Source organism: Panonychus citri, unplaced genomic scaffold (assembly GCF_014898815.1).
Source record: "Panonychus citri isolate SS breed McGregor unplaced genomic scaffold, ASM1489881v1 Contig00023, whole genome shotgun sequence".
NCBI lineage: Eukaryota > Metazoa > Arthropoda > Arachnida > Trombidiformes > Tetranychidae > Panonychus > Panonychus citri.
In genome coordinates, this window is record NW_026515428.1 from 943,504 (window position 1) to 969,279 (window position 25,776).

Sequence of the window (25,776 nt, forward strand, 5' to 3'; positions counted from 1 at the left end):
AAATTTGCTGTGTGGGTGGAAAGTAAATTAACTTATAACAATTGACTAACTAACTGATGAAAATATTGTAACATAATCAATATAAAGGAGCAAATATCAGAGTGGGTGATGGAGGTTGAGGTGGGTAAGGAACATTGAATTAAGTTAATGGTTATAATCAAACTCAGAATCGTCAAGTTAATCTAATCATCAGTTAATGAAAGTAACTAATGTTTTTCTTAATTATGATGTAAAAGAGGAAGTCTCCACCTTTCGACCCACCATGTAATCAGTAAAGGTGTCTGGTTAATGATTAACAATTTGATTAACCTCCTGACAACTTGTACATCTGATTGAAATCACCGGTAGATTTCAAATATAAATAGAGATCAACATGATAATTGAAATGAACATGGAAAAAGGTTTGTATCAAATTGAGATGAAAAATCGAGGGAGAAAAAAATTATCCAAAATCAGTTAATCATTTGAAGAAAATTTTGTTCATAATCATGTCAGAACTTCATTATCAATTGATGATAAATAATATTCGAGTATATATCTGTAAGAACTAGAGAGAGAGAGATACTGATGATTTTTGTATTCCTTTGTGATCTTATCATCATTATCATCATCGTCATCATCCGTTATCATCTTTGATTGATATAAATATTGAGCCAATAAAGAGTTGATGATAAATGATGAAAGGAAAAAGTTAAAATGAAATGAACCTTAAACAGGGAGGAAGATGATGAGAAAAAAAAATCAACATGGAAACAAGGAAACAAACAACATGAATAATATGATTGGGAGATAGAGAGAGATGAGGATCCACATCATCTTCATCTTCATCTTCCAGATCTTCCATGAATATGAAAGTCAAAGTATTAAGATTGAAGATAAGGTATTCATATGAAAATAGATGATGAAAAATATACTTGGTAACAATTTCCTCATCTGAAAAACTTATTGCCATAGAGATACCATGGGGAGTGTAAGGGTGGGAAGAGTAGGAGGATGAGGAAGATAAAAATAAGGATTCAATAAGCAAAAGGATGATAATGATGATGATGATGATGATAAGAGAAAGAGTATCAAATTGTATGGGTGACTTGTTATATATTAAAGTTGATGTTTAATATTGAAGAGGGAAGAGGATGATGAGAAAGAGGATGAGGTTCACCTTTGGGAAGGTAAAAATATCATCTCCCGGTGGATCTTCAATTCATTGATATCAGACTACATTTTAAAAAGCTGTATCATCATCATCATCATTATCATCAGGGTCATGAAGGTGGAGGTTGGTTCATGGGAAGAAACAATTTACTCCATCATCATTATCATGAATGGAACGTTGTTTTTTCATCATCATCTTAAATTGATAAAATTTTCTTTCTCTCAAAATTATCATTACCATTTCCTTTTTCTCTTTCTCCATTTTCTTTTCTTATCTAAGACTTCCGGGAGAGAGAGAGAGGGAAAAGGCTTCCAAAAATTGTTGGTGTTTCTTTTGTGTCCATTTGCATTGGAGAACTTTTCTTATATTTTCCTCTTTTAAATTCAGCGATTTCCATGTTATCACTGAATTTAATCTCGATCCCTGAACCATCATCATCATCATGGTAACTATTTCAATCTGATGATGATGATCAACAAACATGATGACAATAGGTATTGACATTATCATTCCAAATGTATTCAAGTTACTCATCTCAATGGAATCGATAAAATTTCAAACTGAATCTGAATTTTATTCTCTCTCTCTCTCACACTTCATCTTTTACCTTTATTCTCACTTTCAGGGATGATGATGAAAAAGATTTTCTGTCTCTTCCTCTTTCAAAAAGATTAAGATGCTTTTTTTTCTGGTTCACATGGTGATGAACAACGAGTAGGAAATTGGAAGAGGATATTAACCATGAGATGAACATGGTCAAAAGTAAATGAGATCAATTTAGAAACTCAATTTTCAAGTGTAGTTTCAATTTTCCTCATCATCTAATTTTTTTATACTCTGATTATTACTCGCATCGTTGATTATCAGTAGAAAGAGTCAACAATAACATGATGATGATCATCATCAGAATGAGAATTTAATCAATGATGAGGATGAAATTGAACTCAAGTATTTATATATCATTGAGTAACATTATATAAATATCATTACAAGTTAATATCACCAACAAGTATCAATGAAAATGCTGAGAATAAAATGTGAAATAATCAATGGATAAGATTGATTGTTGCAAGTTAATTTCATCTGAATCAAATTAAAGTGCAAATACACAAGACTAATACCTAAATGATGTAATAAAATGAGTAAAAAAAAAACGAGAAGATTTAAAAAGTTTCAATCTAATCTTATTGTTTGGATTATCATTTTATCTTGTAAAAGATTAAGATTATCTTTCTCTCTCATGCTGCTATTTTCTGCAAATCTTATTGGAGCTAATGAAAAGCTAATTAACAACCTGGTTACCGGAAATAGATTCCCAAGGATGATAATGATGATGATGATGATTCATATCATTGTTACATTGAGCATATTGAGCCTCCAGTGTCAATTGATGATCATGTTAAGGTGAATGTGGTTACAATTGTTGTTGGTACTAAATGATTATAATCATTGCTTTAAATTGCTATCATTTTGTAAATGATCATTTTGCTCATCTTCATTTGTCTCTCTCTCTTACTCATCATTCTTTGTAAACATTATCATGAATGGCTGTTAAATTTACCAGGAAATACTCTGGATACTTTTGTACACAAGGAAAGACACAAAAAAAGATACAAAGACTTGAATCTAAGCCTTGATCCGGTTTAAGGTCATTTTTCATTGGAACCCTGATAATCAAATAAGTTTATCTTCATCCAGATTATTTACCTTTACTTAACATTTCCCTTATCATAATCATTAGTAGCATCTCTCTCTCCTCCCTTTAGCATCCTCATCCTCTTTCTCCTCCTCCTCATCATCTTCATCAATGATGCAGAAAGTTAAAGAGAAAGATAAAAGTGAGAAAATGATTAGAATTCAGAAATTTGAATGTAATTGATGCTCGAGTTTTTTTTTAAAAGATGATGATAATGATGATTAGGAGGATGGAGAGTCTAAACTGGGAGGTGAATGATGATGAGATTCGAGATGATGATGAGGATAAAGTTTGAATTTAAAAGGTTCAAATCTTTTTCCATCACATCAAAGGTTAACATAAACTTAGTAAGAGGTAATCATTATGTTCAAACACGAACATGATTTGATTGTTGAAATGATTCATTTTGATTAACGGCCAGTTTTTAAATTCGTGTTCATAATAATGATCTGACCGCTTAGAGAATCTAATCCTTAATCCTAATCCTAATGACGATGATTAAGAACCTTAATTGTCTTTCTCATCAATATTTTTAGACTGTGACATTGAATCAAATTGATATTTCTCATTAATACTCATCATCATCATCTTGATACAATTAATAAAACGATTGATTAATCATTGATTACGATCCTCATGTTCATCATTTATCATCAACTGATGGATAATAAGTGTAATTGATTGTATGACCTTAACTGTGACCATTTTTATCAACAATTGATTGTTTGAAATTTGAAAAAAAAATCTCCAACAATCAACAATGATTAACGATTTTCGAGATTCAATTTCTCATGATAATTGTATTATTATTATTACATGATCCAAATGAACAACATGGGAAAACAAAAGTCTCCAATTGTTGATTATAATCAATTATCTTAATCATTATAAATCACAATAATCTATTATTATCTTAAAAATCAAAAGTTGTAAACAATTAATCATCAACAATCAACAACAAGGAAACTCAATTTAAACAAGAGGAAAAAATAAAATAAAAATAATGTCTTCACTAATGATAACAATTAAATCTGATCATTAATCTTAAATACAACAATTACAAATGCTACTATTAATTAATATAATCAAAAGGTAAAATCAACTAATTTTAAGGCTAATTAATGATAATTAAATTGTTACCAATTGATAAGTGAATAATAAGATGCTGATGTAATTAAAATTAATTGTGATGAGAGTTTTTTTTTCACTTGAAAAGTTTAATTTACGTAATGATAGTAACTGATTAAACTAATCACTTTTCTAGACATTAAACTAAATTGTTGGTTAATGGAATCACCTTGAAAATTAGGTTGTAATTAAAATTGATTCACAATAATGTCAATCAAATTAATCCATCCCAATGAAACACAACCAATGGTTCATTTTCATGATATTGAAAAGAATTGAATTTCCTGAAAATCTAATCAGCTGATCAATGAAAATTGATAACAAAATAATAACATGAAAATGTTTACTTTTCAAATTCTCAGATTGTGATAATATTTATGATAAACTTTTGACAGGTTAATGAAATTTGTTCATTGTTGTTGATATCATGATCCATCATGAGGTTGAAATGGATGAATCAAGTTGAGTAACTTGATTGAAAGAATTGAAATATTTTTCTATTCAAAAAGTTCTGAGTCAATTTTAACTGAGGGAAAATTAGATGATTACCTTGATCGGCTTTGATTCTGGTCTTCGACCCCAATCCGAGGGAAGATTAATATTAATCCTTAATAGTGAACTATTTGAAATGAGCTGAATAGTTTCCAGGGGGATTTCATCTTGTTCAGGGGTTAATTTTGAGCCTCTTTGTTTGTATAAGAATTCAGTTTGAAAATTAAAGGGAAACTCTCGACCGGTGGGTTGACAGAAGCAAAGTGGTGACAGAAAATGGGTTGAATCAACTGCCCGGTGGACAAGTAATTTAGGCTGATTAACTCCGAGAATTCCGATATCACAATATTTACCACAGGTAAGAGCTGAATTGAAGGGTGAAATGATTGAAACGTTAACCCGTCCATGGGAAATGATTGATGCATCAAAGGTTAGATTACAGTGGATTTTACCATCAATTGGGAAGTTAAAATCGGACGGGTTGATTGTGAATGAACCAGAGTTTAATTGCTCATGAAGTGATGAGAATGAGTTAATTGTTAAAGGTGAAATTGCGGTGAAAAGTTTTGAACAATTTTGTGAAACAAATTCAGAAGAAACTTTTATCTCCGGGATTAATCGTTTAACTTGGAAACGGTAGTTGATTGATGATCCATCTAATGAACCAGTCGAACTGTGAAACTGGACAAGAAGTGAAGGTCCACTTGTAACATAGACTGATTCGGATGCTCCACCCTGTAGTATCATGGAAAGGAAGATGAGGTAGAGAGAGAGAGAGCGAAATAGGATTGAGATGAAAAAGACAATCAATTACATTGAATTTAATTAAATCTTTTGAGAGTTTGACTTTTTAAGGAAGTGGGAAAAAAGAAAAGGATTCAAAGTGATTAAGGTTAATGAATGAATGTGATGTTTATCAACAAAGCAGATACATGTTGGAGTGATGGTGATGGTAGAGATAATTATCATCGCCATGATTAAGATGCAAGAAGAAAAAAAAATTATTCAACAAAATTGATGACATTTGGTATGAGAAGAGGATTAAAATTGTTCAGGGAAATGATGGTGAAGGATTTGAGATGGTGGGTAGAGAGAGAGATTGAAATTTACCATGGGTTTGTTGGTATCACAAAGATTATTCATTAATCTGAATGGATCGGGTTCTGGGCCATCATAGATTCTGACATTTTCCTCGCACAAAGTGATTCGCTCAATAGTAAAACTGAGAAATTCAATTGAAAGGTGATCCAATTGATCGGGTGCCGTGAACAGATATGAACATGTAACATTACCAGGGTACCATGAACGAGGATTGGTGAAGATACTTGAATCAACTGAATCAGTTATAGTCTCTTGAAGTAAACATGATCCATCAGGTGAAACCTGAATAATAGTAGAGGGAAAAGTTGATATCAGAAATTTTGAAAACTATCGATTTCCATATAACAACATCGATAAGTTCAGTAATTCTCATGATACTAAATATAATCATTAACTGTTGACATAAGTGTTAATAATAACTGTTATTATTTACTGTCGATGATTATGTTCATCGTGATAATATTTTCAGGGAGCAGATAAAAGTTCTAACTGAGTTCGATCGAGTCTCTTTTACTTTTTCTCATTACACTTGGATAATCAAGTTGAAAACTGTTCACAATCATGATGATGAACAATTTGATGACAGTTTAAATGTTGATAATATGTTTACAATATCAAATAATAATATCTAATTCCAGAGGTTCAATTGATTTCTTTGTTATATTTTCTCATGATATAATAACAATAATGATGATGAGGTGGTAGTAGTAGTGGTGATGATGACTGTGGATGATAAATATCATCATCATGTAGAAGATATAAAAACATGGATAATATTGATTTTGGCTCTTATTGGGATCAATTGAAACAGCAAGAAAAAAGGAAGAAAAAAATAAGAAAAATGAAACTTTCGATAAGATGAAAAGTGACCATCACAGTAACCGGAGGTCATTCCTAATTCTGGTCAGTTGAAAGGTCAATTGTTAATGTGTCATTTAAGGTCAAAGGCGAAATGTTTATCATCTCAACAAGAACCATTTAGTTGATGATATTATTAATGATAATGATTAAGAATCTAAGTCCAATGTCAATGACACTAATGATACTCCATGAGAATGACAGATAATATGATAATCTATTGAGAAATTGAAATGGACAGAATGAAAATTGTTCTAACTGAACTTACCTCAACCGAACGACCAGAATCAAAGATAATATCAGTCTCGATTTTAATCTGAAACCCAGTGTCCACTAATCGTCCAGCGGGCGACGATTCAAATTCAATGAGCATCCAGGGCTGGGAGGCGATTATATTTGATGATAATCGTCCTCTGAATATGAGATAATTTTGGAAATAAAAAAGTTGAGAGTTAAAATTGTTATCAAAAGTATCACATGAACCATGAAAGTGAAACTCATTATCATCAACACTTGAAGTTCATTAAAAAAAATGAGTATCTTATGAATCATTAACTGAATCATTATCATGTCAAGATAATAATGATTTGAATTTTGCAGTTTTTATTACTATTAAATGGTGATGATTAACATGATTACTAAGATGATTGTGATTCCATGGAAGATAAATCTTTATGATGATGATGATGATGATAAGTTTTTTCTTTCGGCTCTTCATCATTTCAAGACAAATTGGATGATAAATATGAAGATGATAATGATCATGTTGTAACACTGATGATGATGATTATGATAGTAGTAAATTAAGTTATTATTACCTTCCGCAAAGTGATGTAATTAGTTGATCTTTGGATGTTGATCCGTCATAAATTTTAATTGAATCGTAAGGGCATTGATTGTAATTACGAGTTACTGGTCGAGGGAAACAGATTAACATCCCTTCACATTGTTCACCATCAATATCCATGTCAACAATTTCAAGTTTGGTTAATCCACCAGGTGATTTGATTAAATATCTAGTAAATTTTTTATTCAAGTGGAAAGGAAACGGAAATGATGAGGTTGAAATTTTTGTTTTCGTATAAAAAAAAATAAGAATGGTAAAAGAAATTGATTCAATTGTAGAAAGTGATTAATTGTCTAGTCTGTTGATTGATTCAATATTATCTTTTTCTTTATTGTTGATTCAAAAACGTTTTCATCCCAGAGTGGATTAGGAAGTGGGTTAACGAGGGAGAGGTGGGGTGGTTAGGATGAAGAGAGAGATAGAGATAGATGATATAAACAAGAATCATGATGAAATTTTCTTCATGAGTGGGTAGCGATAACCTTAGAAGAAGATGTTCGTGGATTGGAATAAAAAAAATTTCGATTCTGAACTTTTCGAAAAGAATAAAAAAACTAACTAATCTTTTGCTTCTGAATTGAAAAGTTTGGTTTGAGTTCGAAGATCATCAAGCATCGAATCGAGATAGAGAGAGAGAGAGAGAGAGAGAGAGAGAGAGATCAAATGAATTAAATCCCAGCGAAAGTTTAAAATTTTGATCTTTTCACCAGATAACAACAATAAGAACTAAAATAAACCAGTTCGAGCTTCGAGTTCTGAAAAAAGAGAAAATCTTTCCCTAATAAAGATTGATGACTTTATCCTGAAAACTTGCAGATAGAGAATGAAGAAGAAGATGAAATGATGATGATGAGAAATGAACTAAATCATTTGATCAGGAATGATGGATGAAAAAGTTTAAGAACTTTGAAAGACTGAAAGAGAGAAGAAGAAAAAAATTCGTAACTTGGATGATAAACTTTTCTCCAAATTCGAAAAAAATAATCTCAATCCTTTTCCTTCTTAAAACCAATAATAATCTTCGTCATTCAATTGCTATCAACTCTTTTTCATCTTTCCAGCTTGAGTAACAAGTAAATCGTTGATTCGATGAGTTAAAAGAGGGAAAAAAGTTCTAAGAGAAATAAAAACACCGAGAGAATTTAAATTCACTCTTGAAACTAAAGAACAAAAAGACAAATATCAAAATCGATTAAAATTAACTCGAAATCAATTAAACTGTTATTAGAAATTAGATTAAACAAATATTAGTCGAAAGTCGAGAAAAAGTTTACAAAGTTTTAGCAGAAGGAAAATATCATAATAATAATCATGATATTTACTCAGGGAAAAAGAAATTATTTCTTCTAGATTCAATTCTCAGGGAACCTGAACACTAATCATCTTAATTATAATAACATTTACATTATTTATTCAATCATAAATTGTTCATAACCAGTTTGATTGTTACCTTTAATCATGATCACCATGAAGGAAACAAAAGTTTTCCTGATATATTATCATTATTATCATCATGAAAATGAGATGTTAACAAGTGAGTACAGAGAGAGAGAGAGAGCCAAAAACATGCTAATAATATAACAGGTATTTTCAGAATCATTATTATCATCATCATCATCATCATCATCATCATCATCATCATCATCATGATAATATGTTTATTATCATATTCAGTTACTGAATTAAGTTTATTGTATATTTTTTTTGTTTCCTCCTCATGCTTTTTACCTCCAAGTCAACTGAGCATAAATATTAACCATTTCTCGAGTATCTTTCTCCCTATTTCCTATTCTGTGTGAATTATTTCATGATGATCATGATGATGATGAGAATAGGAATTGTAATAATGATAATGTGATGTGTAATAATACAATAAAGTGCATATAATGTTATGTTGATTTCATCATCATGATGAAGATAAACTTTTTACTCTGAATAGTTAATGGGGATTTGAGATGAAAAGGAAGAGAAAGAAAATGAAATATAAAGTGATAGAGTTGAAAGATGAAAGTTCAGTAATAATATCATGAACAACATGTGACCATGATGATGAATTTTGAAAATAAGAAAATTTCATTCAAGTTATTTGTTGGTTTGTTGTTCTCGGTTTGAATTCATTTCTTATGATATATCAACAGTTGTAAAGGTAAGTCTTGTTGTGTGGATTCTTACCTGCATTTCAAGTTTCTTGGGTAAATTTCAGGATAACCAGGGGAATGGATGTAACAATGTCCAGGTGAACAATCTTGAATAATCCGATCACAATAAGTTGAGGTGATCAACTGACCACGACGATTTCGAGTCTTATGAAATTGTCCAAGTTTAGTCCAGTGTTCGTCCTGTTTCTGTATCTCGGTGCTAAACTGAAACTGCGTCTCCTCTGAATAAGAATCAGAATGAAATACTATCCGGACATACGGCGTTTCTGAGATAATATTCTTTGGCATATCAATTTCACCACAGAAAAATCCTAAAGAAAGTAATATGTAAAAAATAGAGAAGGAAAAACATCAGATTGGATATAAACTTTATTCTGAAGGGTTCAAATATAAGAAAAACATTTGGAATCACAATTAAAGATTGATAACAAAATCTATTCAATAATATATAACAATCAGTTCGTGAACATGGTTCAAAGAAATTGTGTTAATATTTGTGCTCGTAATCATTGAGATGTGAAAAATTATACATAATGGATTCAATAGATATTAACATGGATTGGAACTGTAAATGGTTGATTTTGATATAATTTCATTTGCTTGGTGGGAAAGTTAAAAGCCTTTGAGCATAATAACGGTAATTGCAAATTCGAGGGTAAAAGAGAGTAAAACAAAATGTTCTAAGTGACATTTCTAATCGATAAGAGTGTTAAGAAAAAAAAAGTAAACTCCAAAGTTGAACAATTAGCATAAATTGAAAATATTATTATTATTTATTCACTTGATTTGTCCTTTCCCTCAACCCGGTGGTGGAAATATTAATAATTTATTTACTCTCCCAGTGCCAGAGACTTTTTTTCCTGAATCAATTCTGTGTACATAACAGGAATCATCATCTTCATCCAACCATTATAAGCTTAAAATGATGATGATGATGAAATATTAACATCACCTGAGGCGATTCTCTCTCTCTCTCTCTCTCTCATTCTCCCTCTATCTTGAGTATCTTTATATATTTTTTTGTTCAACTCCCACTACAGAAATAATATTTTTTCATATGATTATCTTTCTTTGTTGAAGTGAAAGTAAATTCAATGATCATTGAAGGTGGAGGAGGAACAGGGCTCAGGGTGGAAGGTGGGAAATGAAATATTGATAAATTGAGTTCTGGGTAAGTGGGAGTTTGAACTCGAGGTGGATTGATTATTGAATTGACAGTTTTTTTTCACTTTTCTTCATGAAAATAGGAAACAAAAACTTTGGGTGTTATCCATTAATTTTTTGTTATCTATTTCCAGGTTAATATCATCATGGTGATGGATTAACCTGATTATCCAATGAATCAATGATCTACTTCCCATGTAAAGTGAATCAGAAATTTCAATTTTAATATTAACCTTTTTTTTTGCTGATGAAAATTCAATTTTATTTATTAATTCATTTGATAAGTTTCAACATTTTATTCAATAAAACTTTGTTACTTTAATATTGGCCTTGGTTACAATTCAGTTATCCCCAGTTTCCTGATTATATGATTATCTCATGAGTTTATCAAGTTGTGAGTTCAATTTTCATCATGATGATGAACACACTTTGAATGCTGAATGAGTTGCAAGTTGAAACAAAATTGAGTAATTAAATCAACTGGATTAACCTTCTTGATATTAATCATGAGTGGATATGGTTCAGTCAGCATGATAATATTGGTGATGAGCTTTTCATGATATCATCATGATGATGAGTAAGAAAAAAAAACCTTTAGGTCAGCAAATGACCTGAGGGGAAACTTTTTCCCATATTGAACATATATATAACTTATAATAAATTCTGATTCCCTGATTGGGATTTTTCATTGTTCAGTATTATTTATATTCATCATTCTGTTTCACAATATAATCTGATATTCATATAAATTAATCTTTGATACTATTAAACAATCAACAATCTGGATCATTAATCAAATTGTATTAAATTTTAAATCAAAGTTTCAGTTTTGATTGTGTCAAAATTGAACTTTGAAAACCACCAAAAGTTTTGGATACAAAAGTTTCCGGAAATCAAGAGTTTCAGTTATGATTTTATGATTACATGTAAAGGTTATTTTAATATTTCAGTTCCATGATGATGAAATATTGATATTATTCAATCATAACCAATGGAAGAAAAAATTGTAAAAGAAAATTGGAATTGAAAATAAAGTTTCAAACTGATTTCATGAGATTCAATCAAATCCATGATACTATTCAGGCAAAGATAATCAGGTTGAGTACTTATTCAGGTAAAAATAACATTTGATTACAATTCATCGTAATGATTTAGTTAATTCATCTGATGAATAATCTAAATCACAAGACAATTTCTCTGTTTTTTTTTTCGTTCAAATTTTGATTAACCTTTAATGATTTGTAGCCAACGGACACGAACTTGATCAATTCGAGGATTCTTTTTACCTGAACATTTCTGGTTCTCATGAACCTCCATGAAGATGAGATTAAAGTGGATGATAAATTCAATCATCTATGAAGAATAAGAAGAGAAAACAATTCCATTTGATTTTCTCCCTAATTCTCTCTCTTTCTGTGCTCACTAATGTTCCAAGAGTGTGAATCTAACATGGAAATAAATGATTCTCATGATTCAAAAAGCTCTGGAAAAAAAACTGAAAAATCCACAACAGAATCTGAATTTCTCATGAAAAATATATAAAAGGAAAATCTGAAAAGCGGTGAGCAAAAGATGAATCCAATTGTAACAAATAATCAGGTAGTAAAAGAAGATGAAAAATTCAAGTTACTCACGTTTCAAATATTCAGATACTATTTGGAATCATCATGAAGCGAAAAAAATCAAAATTCTGAATAAATTGGAACAGAACTTTTTTTTGTAAACTAAATTTAATCAGAATTCCCTGACCATTGGTAACCTTATTTTCTTTTGGTTCACCAATAATCATTTCTACCTATGAAACTCATGATTTATATGTATCATGATTCAGGAGGAACAGTAAAAAGTTCAGGTAAACAATGAATAAGGAAACAAATGGAAAGAGACAAAATAAAGTTTTCCGATCGACTGAACTTTCTGAATCTTATATGTTGTTGGTTTTTATTATAATCTAATCAACGGTTCATTAGAGTTTGATTGAGATTAAATTGTTAAGACTTTCACTTGATCATAGATGAAGATGAAGATGAAGATGATGATGATGATGGTTAAGATGATAAGAAGATGAAAACTAAAAACATCTTCATCATTATTTACACTTGATTAAAGTTGTTTGATATTATTTAAACATCTTACCTTTGATTAGGTTTGCTTGTTCATCCAATTAACTGTTATTACATTGTTCAATATAAACCTTTATCAATTCCGTTTCCGAGTATTTCATCATCAGGGTGGTTTCAGTTGATAATAATCAGAATTCATGATAAAAGCTATCAGACTAACTAGACAAGAAATATATTTATTGGTAAAATCGTTCCAAGGGAATCGTTCATTTCTAATGAAAGTTCATGATAATTCATGAAGATGATAATAGTAATAATAACTGTCTATTAGGTAAATTGTTATTTATCAACATTTTTCTTATATATTTTCACAATCATTGCAACAATTTACTGATTGTCTTTCTTCTTGATTGTGATAAATGTCTAATCAAAGTTGACAAACTGTTTGATTGCTTTCTCAGCTATTGTGCCAATTCAAACTTCATTTGTCACATTCAAATGGTAAAACAATCAAATTAATCATGATCAGTTAAGTAAATAGAGGTTACAAAAGTAACCATGTAATTAACTGATTCTCATTTATTTTTGCAAAGTTTCCAGAAGCTTTTTCTCAGTCTCATTTATCGTTCAATATTTTTGACTTGACAGATTCACGATCGATAAGAGTTCGAGCTGATTTACTGATTGTGACCTTCGAACGACATGTGAAGGCAAATAATGACCTCGATTTTATATCATATCGATCTTTAGTTACAGAAATCTTTTCAATATGTTTCTCGTTGAAATGTCTATAAGTATTTAAATAAGAATAAAAGATTTTTGGTATTTTACAATGAACACAAATAGCTTTAAAATAATCACTTGAAATATGTTGAATTATTGATAGTTTACGGTTCTTTTCACCGATATCACATACATGAGGAGCACCACAAATATAAACTGTACCAAGTGTAAGCTGTAAACTGTTAACATTAATCTCAGATAAACATGAAGGTTCCGAATCAGAATGTACTTTCTTTGAAAATCCAATTTGATTAAATGAAGAATCAGTTTTTTCATTTGAACTTTTAGAAATTATAGAAATATATAGGGCTATTCAGCTATTTTTATCGATCTTAGTTGCGATTTATCAACAAATAAGAGTCAGAGAGACACAGGACTTGAGTGGTATGAGTGTGAGCGATACTCAATTGTCATATTGAAAGATCAAGGTCATTCAGGTCATTGTTGAAAGAAAGCGTTTCAAGGTCAGGGTCATCTGAAGGTGATATAGTTTTTCTCCACATTTTTTTGTGACCTTCGAACGACATGTGAAAGCAAATAATGACCTCGATTTTATATCATATCGACTACAAAAAGCTACTCGAACTGAACTTGAGGATGTTCAGAAAGTTAGATGAAAATTTGAAGCACCACGATTATGAACTGTTCAAAAATTTATCGAAAAGTTTTGTGATAGTTTGTCAATCTACAATTTTGACATGAAAATTTTGGAATTTTAATTAAAATGATTCACTTTAATTAGTAAATCATTGAGAGATTTAAATAATTAAATTGGAGCCGATTGTAATTCCAAATGATGAAAACAATTAGTTAATTAAATTGTAGCTTTTTCTTAATTTGAATTACTCTCTTTTACTTTCAATTAGCTAAATTAAAATCTATTAGAGGTAATGAGCTTAATGAATTTCCAATAATTAATTTAATTGTTAACAATTTAATCAAGTTGAAAGTTTCTGACAGTTAATCATTTCTATTATTATCATGATCATAATAGTTTGACAAATACACAAAAAAAAACTCATTACAATTAATGTTTTTTTTCACGAATAAAAATTCAACAATTAATAATTCAGCAATTTGAATGAACCACAATTTAGTGATCAAGTTTATGGTTAATAAATCAAACAATTAAGACTAATTATATTATCTCATCAATCATGATCATTACTGACCAAATAAAATATATTTCTCACTAGAGGTTATTATCAAAATGAGAGCGTTAATTGTTAGCCAACAATCAATACGCTTTAATCATTCTTGCAGCAATGATTAACATGAAAAACTGTTAAACTTATGCTTTTGTATTTTCACCCTTAATTCAAATACTCAGAACTTTTCATCTTCATGGTGATTTAAAGGGAAAAAAAGATTCTAAATGTGATTCTTTTTTTTTCTTGCAACCGGAAACCTTTAGATAACTAAAAGAGATAATTGATTTTCTCTCCACTGAATCAACATCACGAATCAATCCCACTTCCACTCTCAACATGGTGGGTGAAGGAATGAAAAGTTTTCTCAATGATAAATCAAACTCATTACGAAGACACGATCGGGTTATTTTCAATGAGATTAACTTGAGATCTTGTATCAGAATTGAAGATGAAAAAGTTTCTTTTTTTTCTCTCTGCTCTCTCAGAAGATAAAGAAGATGCCAGGGGAGATTTAGAACATGGGAGGTGGATGATAAAGTGGGTGAGAGAGAGATAAATACTTTAACATGGAATCGTAAATTGTGAGGAAAAAGAAGATGATTCGAATTTTTTTTATTCTTCAATTTTTCAAGAGAATCTGAAAAGTCCATGAGAAGTTTTTTTTCTCCTTCAACTTTTGTACTCGAATTCATTGTTAGTTCATCTTCAGGTTCCCCTGGAAACTTTTGCTCTCTCTCTCTTATATTATCATGATGATTGTGTTAACAAAAGGGTGGGGAAGAGGTTGATTCTTGAATAACCATTCAAGTCTTTTCTTCATGATATTTGTTAGCTTATCAGCTTTTCCAATGACTTTAAAAAAAAGAGTTCTATCCGTAGATGAATACATATCATGGGAAAAAAAGAAGAAAAAAAAATTATTCAGTCAACATGAATTCCTACTTGAATGAGAACATGAACTTTTCTTAAATACACTTTTGCTCCTTTAGAACTTTTTTTTCATTCGAACTTTTTTCCCTCAAGATTCTCTGCTGCTTCTGTTTCAAAATCATTAGTTCCATGATGATCATCATTATCTCCATGGAAGTTCAATAGTTTATATAACATATAAACTGAGTAAACTTGAAAAATTCTGATTGTGAATATGTCAAATTATATTAACAATACAAAAGACAACTCGAAGCAACAATTAAATGATGTTACTTTTAATTTTGCTTGTTAAACGATTATTTTGACAATGATGATAATTAATTCATAGAATTGGAATCAATTAATTGTTGATAATTATTATTATCATGATAAACAAATGAACAGAATCAAGTGAGAAAAGTTGATCCCATTGAATGAAAAAAAACAAACAAACAAATCAAACTGAATCAAAGTCAAAAGTTGTCAAATTCAAAGGTATTGTCATGATTATCAATCTGAACACACATCGGAATGGTTGGAATGTTAATATCCATTATTAAATAGATAATTTCATGATAACAATGAACAATTCATGGAGGATAATATTCAAAAGGTTGAATATAATGAATATAAAAGGGGGAAAAAAGTTCTGGACTCTTTGTATTCAGTGAATATGCATAAATGTATTACCGTTATTATCTAAGCCATCAGATTGATCATTTAAACCTAACCAACAATGAGAGGAAAAAAACTTAAACACAAACAATCAAGTTGATTGTAATTCTCACTCGTTGATTAAAAGTAATTATAATAAAATAACAGTAATCATTTGATTCAACATTCTTGCTGAGTATTCAACCTTTAACTTTGAAACTCTTTTTTTTTCTTGTTCATTGTCTTCGAAGGAGTTAGAACTTTTTTTTTATTCGAACTGCTCGAACTTGCATTCGATTCCTGATCTCTGAATGGAAAAGGGAAAAGTTTTGATTATTTATTTTTACTCTTTTTTCTTCCTTCCAATTCTCTTGATTTGATTAAGTTAGTTAGTTGGTTGGTTGGTTAATTTGTATTGCAAAGTGTTTACAATTTAGTTGATTCACTTTCCCGTCTCATTATCATTCAATGATATTCTTACCCCTGGTTCATGATGATGTTCAAATGATGAATAGTATTATTGTAAACTGAATGAATTAAAAGTTATTATTATTACTGTTGTTTGTATTATTATAAATTGTATATTTTTCCAGATGATTATTTGAGATTTTGATTGTTACAATTTACCTTTAAATGAAATTAACAATCTAAAAGGATTACCATTGGTAAGGAAGAAATCAATTGACAAAACGTTAATCAGTAAATTGAATTGAAATCTTTATCCAAAATAATTTAAACATTTCAATTTGTAATTCCCTTGATTGTTGGAAATAAGAGAGAGAGGAAAAAAAAATTCATTCAAATCAATTATTCCCGCCTAAGAGTGGGAGTGGGAAAAGTTAATTTTGTTTTTACAATCAAATTGTAATGATAATCAAAAGGTGTAACATTTAATCATAATGTAAATAGAGTAGACAATTTATCCTAATTGAATTGGTGATTTTGTTTTTCTTCACTGAGAATCCTAACTGATTGCAATTAGTTGATTGTGATAATAATAACAAATGTATGATAATGCAAAGGTTTGCAATTGATTGATTGTTTGATTTGATTGTCAGCTTAATATTTGGTGAGATTAATGTGTTGAGAAAAAAAAATAAATGGATCAACATTTTCACTTTTTGGTGTTACCACTTGATGATGATGATTTTCAGGGGAGATAATCATGAGTAGTAAGAAAAATAGATTAACATGTAATCCGATGAATCAACTTACTGAGTGTTTTTTTCATGAAGCTTTTTTTTGCATACCCACTCTCAGTTATATATATACAACTTAATACCCTCTTGTTGCAATAACAACAACATGGATTTCACACCCTTCTCATCATGTTGTTGTTATCATGAGACAACAAACAGAAACTGAATAATATTTATGTATTTGGGTGGTGAATAGACTTGCAAATTCATGATAAGATTCATTTCCAATTGTTTTTATCGTGATAATGTTTCCTTGAGATTCAACAGAAATTCTGGTTTTCATAAACCAACCATTCATTTTTCTGGTGTAAATCATATTGTTTTTCATGATGCTACCAATTCTCATTGAGAAATATGATCAATTTTTTTCTAATGGTGAAAAACAATTCTGAATGAACTTTCAACATATTGGAAAGTTTTAAGTATAAGTATTATCATCATAATTCTGGGTTGATTCAGTCTCTTGAATAGAAGTTCATTTTTTCAGAATCTTTTTGGATAAAATCAATTCAAATCATGAATCTGAAGTTTAACTTTTTTTTGAAACTTTTGATTGTTCAAAACTTAATCGTAATTGGATTAGTTTGATAGCATTGTTTTAGCATTTTGATTAACCAACATAATTAGTTGATCATTAATCATGATTAAGTACATCTCTCTCTCTCTCTCTCTCTCTCTCTCTCTCTCTCTCTCTCTCTCTGGCCTATTAACATTTAATTGTCATTAATCATAATCAATTTTTCAACAAAATCTTTACCTTGATAAACAAGTTTAATCATTTTTTAAACTTTTATTATTAATTTTGAATTTTTTTTCTCATACCAACAATTTATTTAATCATTTAACCCAAAAACACAGAGACTCATCAATCAAAATCGTTAAACAATTTGCAGTTTTAATAACAATTAACTAAAAAGTCGACAATCTAATCTCAATCAACCAGAAATCTCAAAATCTATTGATTGGTTGTGATTTATTTACAATATCAGCAATTTGTGAGAACTGATTAACAAGTATAAGTTCAATTAGCTAATTAACCTGAGGTGAAAAAATTCATTTTACAAAAGTAAATCATCTGCATAATTAATTAATCCACATCTTAAATTGTTAACCAATTGGACCTCTTTTTTTCAATATATTCCAATTTTAATTCAATCCACTTAATTCAAATTACTTTTTCGCCTGAAAATTAATTCAACTGTTTAAATTGTTATCATAAACATTATCATGATAACAATTATCCACTAAATCACTTTTCTATGTAAATAATTTGCCATTAGAAAGGATTATTAGCAAAAATTGAGGAAAAGAATAGAATAAAAAAAGTTACCTATTAGAACTTTTCGAAAATTCGAAATGAAAAGATGGAGTGAGAGAGAGAGAAAGAAGGTTGAACTTTATTCATTCATATACAGAGGATAAGAAGATGAACTTTTCTATGTTCAATCAGTTGATTATGGAAGAGAAACTTATCACCTGAGGGTGGACAATGTCCATTGTGATGAGGATAGAAGACGAAAAATTGAAAACATGATAAAAAGTAAATAAGTATACAGAGAGAGAGAGAGAGAGAGAGAGAGAGAGAGAGAGAGAGAGAGAGAGAGAGAGAGAGAGAGAGATGGTGGTAAGTGTAAGGTGATTTTTGAGTTAATATCTTTTCCAAATTCTGACATGAAAAAAGGCAACAAGAAACTCTGATAATCTGAGATTGAAATTTTTGTTGAAGTTTCTATCAAAAGTTACCACTGGTGAGAGAGTGAAATCTGTAAGTGGGAATGGACTTCATGAACAGTACATCATCACCACCATCATCATCATCTCTAGAATCAAATTCTCCCACTGATGATGGAAAATTATGAAGAATAGAAAAAAAAATAAAATTCTTCCAAACTAATCATTCTTTTCATGTGGAACTTTTTTTTCCCTTTTATTCTTCCATTCAATTTGAAATGTTCATGATGGAGGATAAAGATGATGATGATGTTGATGATAAAGGAAAAGAAATGGTCAGATTATTATCTTATTTTTATATTTTCTATTTTTCCCTCTTCCATTTTCATCTCACTCTCACTCTCACTCTCTCTCTCTCTCTCTTTCACTTCTTAATCTGATCCAATTCTACTGGACACAATTTCCGCTTTCAGTTTCAATATATTCAATTCCAGTTGCAATTGTAATAAATTGCAATTTATTACCACCAAGAGCTGAGAGCCGATTTTCCCACCTCCATGTTGAAGTTATTATCATCATTATAGTAAATCACAATTGTAATCATCGAGATAATAATTCAGTCTCATTGAGAAATAGAAAGACCAAAAAAAAGAAAAGGAAAATTTCAAATTCTAATCCATTCTTACATTTATACCAATGAAAGTGGCAATATTTTCCTGATTTGTTTCATATTATTCAAGGTGAGTGTATGATATTTTCCAGCTATTACCCACCCCAACCACTCACTATCATCTTTGTCATCATCATCTATTGTTATCATCATCATCATCATCATCTCCTTATCTTCAAATTTGAATTTAATGGTTATCATGAAGACTTTTTTTCTTCCTCTTCGTGAGTAAATAGTGGTTACAGTGATATTGTTGATATTTCCCACCCCACCCTCAGCATTTTCATTTCCAAACTGAATCAATAAATATTATCAACTTGATTATTACCAGAAAAACAAAACTTCAATAAATGGACTTAAATTTAAATTGCCAACAATTTAGCTTCAATCATGAACATTTTTCAAGATAATTTCAAAAATAATGTTTATTTTGTTTCTTTTCATGGTGATTAATTGAATTCAATTCATTGGTACTTACATATGTATCTAATCATGAACAATAGTGTAAAAGGTAAATTGATTGAATTGATTATTGAATAGGTAAAAGGGGAAAGAAAATGGCAAATAATTAACTAATTATCATGATGATTAATGATGATGATTGAATGTTTTTCTTGTTAGATATTATTATTATAATATTAGAGTTTAGTTTGTTCATGGTGTTGGTGAATGTGATATATATATTGAGAGGAAATGTTCAGAACAGAATCAATCAAATTGAATATACACCTTGAACTTTATCTCCTTTAATCAATATCATGGAATATAAATAAATCACCGACAATCAAACTGATTATATTCTGATTGTTGTTGTTGTTGTTTTTTTCTAGAAGGAAATGAAAATGGTGATTCCACCATGAGAAGAGATAGATTGAAATCGGAAATGTTCAAGTCACAGGGTGAGATATTATTACGATAACAGTTGATTGAGAAACAGTCCTCATGATAGATTATATTATCATTTGAACCCTCGAACTTGAACTTTGAACACTTATTAGAACTTGTGATGATCATCTTTCTTTCGATTTCCAAAGTTTCATGATAAATTTCTGAATAAATCAATGAACCTGAATCCATATTTTCTTACACATGGAACCTTAACTCATGGATACAAACAAAAGTTCAATTTCATTCAGGTTGACATTTCACCTTTTCTCCCTTTTAGATTATTATCATCATCATCATGGTGATCAACCGATAACCTTTTCATCCCAATTTGTTAGGAATTTTTCATCACCATGAAAAAAAAAAGTTCCAATTTCAGAATAACATCTCCATCATCATTCTCATGATAATACCACACTCACCATGGAAAACAAAAATATATATAAATATTTATACTCAAGTTAATCCACCGAGAAATAAGTTCTAGAAGATGATAATCTCAAAGATACACCATGAATAATAGTAGTCAATATAATCCCTTTGCCTTTAATCCTATCAGATTGCTTTTAACATGGTGAATATATTTCATATTTCAGGGTGAGATTGAAAAGTGTGTAATAATTGCACTTGAAAGATATAATCATTATTCAGAAAGTAAATTGTGACAGATTAATTTTTCGAGAACGATTAAAGTTTTAAAGTTATTGGGTAAAGTGAAAACTTAGATATATTTATGAATACATATGAACTTTTATCGATATTATTGTTGATAATTTTCCTTTGAAATGATTTTCTTTTTTTTTCGTTTATTTCTATTAGAACTGAAAATTGAATCATCATCATGATAATTGATCAATTGACTGAATGATTGAGAATGAATTAAATCAACTTAACTGTGTAAATCGTTTTCAGTGTAATAACTTGAGAGAAACTTTCATCTTCATCTTCATCTTCATCCTCATCATCATCATGAAGTTAAACAACTTCAAATGATATAACATTTATCATGGAAGAAGAAGGAAAAAAAAAAGTTCTGAAAACATGGAAACATTAAAAATGAAGATAAAGAAGAAGAAGAAAAAACTTTTCATCCATAATTATAGTTTCCAAGGTTCACTGAATTTCATCATGTTCACCATCTTCACCCCACCCCACCCTGAATCTTTCAGGGTGTTACTTGAAACTGGGCCAATGAAGGTGGAAGTGGGAGTGAGAAAAACAAAAAATTATCATTAGAACATAAAAAAAAAACTTTTTCTTTTATTGGAATAACTTTTTCTCTCTCTCTCTCTCTTTTCATGGATTAATGAGTTACCATGATCATGATCATCATCTTCATGATTATCATGAATTAACGATCAAGAGGAAGATTAAAATTACTTTATCTCTGTCAAATAAATTGCTCATGAATGATTAGTGTTAATTGTTAGCAGTTTGAAAATTGTAATAAAAATAAGTTGTGGCTCTTTCATTCAAGATTATATTGTCATCTGATTAATGATTTAAATTGATTGTTATCATTTTCATTCATTGTCAATTTAGGTCAATCGTATTAATATTTAACCAAATTATCAACTAATTATTCAAAAGTAATCATAATTGTCTTTCCTTTCATTAAACCAACCAGGAGTAAAATTAATTTAATCATCGCTGGGAAAAGTTAATTTTTTTATACTTCAATGGTTGTTAATCAAATTGTAGTTTTTGATTGTTCAATATTTTGTTTCCACGTTAATTTGATTGCTATTATAATTTAACAATTGTAATCATCATTTCAATTGGATTGTAATTGTTGAAATTGGGAAAAGATGTTGATTAAAGTTGATAACAATTAAATTTGATGATGATTATGGTTGAAGTTATTATGTTAATTGATTGATTTTATTGGCAATTGATTGTGACAAGTGAACATGATAAATTGTCAAGTTAATTGTTGATATGATAATAATTTATTGACCATAATTAAATTTTCAAACTGAATTAGATTTTGATTACATTAGTATTGTAATTAGATTTGACAAACAAAAAAAATTAAAACTCAACAATCAATAATTTCAAATGATTTTCATTTGATTGTATCAACCAATTAAAGCTCAAAATTAAGATGATTGTTATTGATTAAGTGATTAAATTGTTGTGGCAATTTAATACACATTTGTTGATCTTCATGCTGGTGGGGAAAAAAATCAATCTTTTCGGTTAATTAACTAATTATATCTTGATTAAACTCTATGAAATTTGAAATTAAACTTATTGATTAATCATCTCACTTTGATTGTTGATAATTAACTATAACAATCAAAGGATTTAGAAGGTTAATTAAATTTTGGTAGTATTAGTAATTTAAATTGAATGAAAAACAACCAATAGTAATGAGTTTTAAACGTCAATGACAATCAACTGATTTAGTTAATCACAGTTGAAAAACTCAAAATCAAAATGAAGCTAAATAGCCTGAGGCAGTTGAATTACCAATGAAATAAATTATTATTAAAAAAAATACACACAAAATTTTGACATTGATGATAATCAATTGTTACAGCAATCAAATCAGAAGCTAAAAAAATCAATCAACCCAATCACAGGCAGAATTAAATTGCAGAACAACAATCAAGTTAATCAAATCACATTCAAGTATAAGCAAATAGTAGTGATGCTAATCATAAGCGATAACGTTGATAATCATCATGAAAATATCATGAAATCAAGATGAGGAGATAAATGATTCTGATGAATTGTTTGATCTAGACCTTGTTATCTCTCAGTATCTTAATATTATCCTCTCTCTCTCTCTCTCTCTCTCTCTCATGAACTGTAATATCGCTGAGAGGTATTTCCAATAGTGAGATAATTCATCTAATAACATGATCATCATCATGAGAAAATATCATATTCCAATACAAAGAGAACTTCCATTATATCGAGAGAGAAGAAAATTTCTAATTCGAATAAAATTCTGACAGAACTTTTCTTCTTTTTCCCTAATTCCCGATTCTGTCTCTTTTTAGCTGAAAAACTAACAGTAACTGAGGTTGATGAAAATGATATTATAATACAAAAGATAGAATGAGAGAGAGAGAGAGAGAGAGAGAGAGAGAGTAAAAGATATTAAGCTTATGATGATGAGGAAGATGCTTTTTATCATCCCAAATGCCCCCAGGGAAAAGTTGACTTTCACTCCCTGGGAATGAATTCTGACAAAGGATAAGATAACAGTAGATATCGTTTTTTTTCACATTCACTTTGATGGATCAGTTTTTTTACTTCATCATTGAAACTTTTATCATCAACATCATGTTACCTTTTCAATATAATAGATGATTATTCAAATTCACAAATGACAATAACAACAACAACAATCAAATCTGATTAGCTTTCTATTTGTTAATCATTATCACTTCAGGTCATCAATTCATTAGAACCTCAAATTTGCTTCTCAAAAATGAACATTCATATTTTCGGGGTTAATTGTGATTCCATAATAATCTAAGCGTATTAAGTTTTCTAATTGTCATCTTACCTGGATTTAGATGCTGTAAATTGCTTGTATTCCTGTAACCATCAATGATTTGAAAGTAACCACCCAAACAATTAGTCCGATCGTAATTAACTTGTCCAACATTAAATTTAGTGAATCTAATGAACACAAGCCAATCTTTACGTTCTGGTTTAATCCTAATTGTGTAGATACAAGTAATTGGTTGACCACGATTAGAATCGGTCACTTTGGGCTCGGTGATTGTTTCGTAAACATCAACAGTCCGATTACACTTGGATCCTGAGCCTATTGAGAACAATTAATTAATCAATTAGTTAAAATCGAAACAATTTTCTTTCTCAATTCTCTAAGTAAATTGAATCTTCGATTGTACCTTTAATTAATTCTGATGCTGATTGTTGTTTTTTTTTCGTGATTTTAACATAACAATCTAATCAATATCATCAACTAATTGTAAACTATGATAAAAACTTAATTTTAATTAGCTAAGTTATTGTCACATGTTAGGAAATTGATTAAACTAATTGTTGTTTTTTCCCCTTCAGTAACTTTGAGACAAAAAAAAAGTTAATTGTATTTGATCAATGGGTAAACATAATTATAAAAAAAAGAGGCTAACAAATGATTTAATTAAATTACGATGATTAAAGTTTACCTTTGATTGTTATACACATCATGTTAACCTAAATTCTGATTACAATCAACTAATTGTAATCTGATACTTTCAATTATTATTATTTAACCTGAAAGGTTAAACCTTGTGTAACTATTATTTATTATTAGCAAGTAATTACAATTTATATTAATCAAAAAACTAAAGGTAATCTGATCATTTGATGATTTAATTGTAACAATTTAACTGATGATATTAAAGATTAACTCACTTTGCAAGGAAACAGTTAAATCCAGTGAGAAATTGATTATAATTGTGATGATGGTTAAATATGATTGTTGATTGAACATATTTAGCTAATTATTAATTGGTGGACACTTGATGGATTAGACAATTGGTCAGATGATAATCAACTAATTGTTGTTATGTAAATTAATCCATGTAACAAGTTGATATATATAATCAACAAGCAAACTATTAATTGTTGGTAAAAATTGACACTCAAGGAGCACACTTGTTGAAAGTTTTAATTGTTGACAATCAAGCTGATTGATATTAATACAAGTGAATTAAGGTGAGCATAAAAACAATACAATCAAATTGTAATTGAAGATTAAGAAAATCTCAGCTGATTAAAAGGGATTATCCTGTTGATTACAATGTGAGAGTGTCACATTGATTAAAGATGAGATTTGATTACTTAATCACAATTGATTATTGAATTGATTAGTTAATAGTTAAACATAGATAATAATTTGATAAAAAAATGCTCGATAAATCAGTTGATAGACTTGGGTGAGTTGGATAAGTTTGTAAGATGAACTAAACTCAATGTTGAATTGAAAGGTAACCTTATTGACTCCCTGGGAATTTCCCCCCTTATCATCATCTTCTCTTTCATTTTCTCTTTCTTTCATTTCTTCCCCCATATCCCTCGAATGTCCAATTTCCATGCGTCTTTTCATCTTCGATTTTCTCATCCTTATCATCCTTAGCATCGTGTTGTTATTGTTGATGTTGTCAGGGAGTGATGCTAATGGTTACCATGGAAACAGAACAAGAAACTTCAATGTTGGATGAA

General features: G+C 29.4%; 1 protein-coding gene across 2 annotated transcripts in view; it reads right to left on the minus strand.

Moving 5' to 3' along the window:
* LOC128396645 (uncharacterized) overlaps nt 1-25,596 on the minus strand; it is a 37,663-nt gene extending 12,067 nt beyond the window's left edge. Inside the window, exons 1-7 of one of the 2 annotated variants that reach the window (XM_053357265.1) lie at nt 24,967-25,596; nt 24,104-24,367; nt 9,448-9,745; nt 7,247-7,444; nt 6,697-6,841; nt 5,580-5,852; nt 4,527-5,204 (exon numbers count right to left, since the gene is read on the minus strand). In XM_053357265.1, coding sequence (XP_053213240.1) covers nt 4,527-5,204; nt 5,580-5,852; nt 6,697-6,841; nt 7,247-7,444; nt 9,448-9,745; nt 24,104-24,367; nt 24,967-25,045 — 1,935 coding nt within the window. In that variant the 5' untranslated portion in view covers nt 25,046-25,596. The remainder of the gene's footprint in view (nt 1-4,526; nt 5,205-5,579; nt 5,853-6,696; nt 6,842-7,246; nt 7,445-9,447; nt 9,746-24,103; nt 24,368-24,966) is intronic. The other variant, XM_053357263.1, reaches the window with a different exon arrangement.
* Between the last annotated feature and the right edge of the window lie 180 nt (nt 25,597-25,776).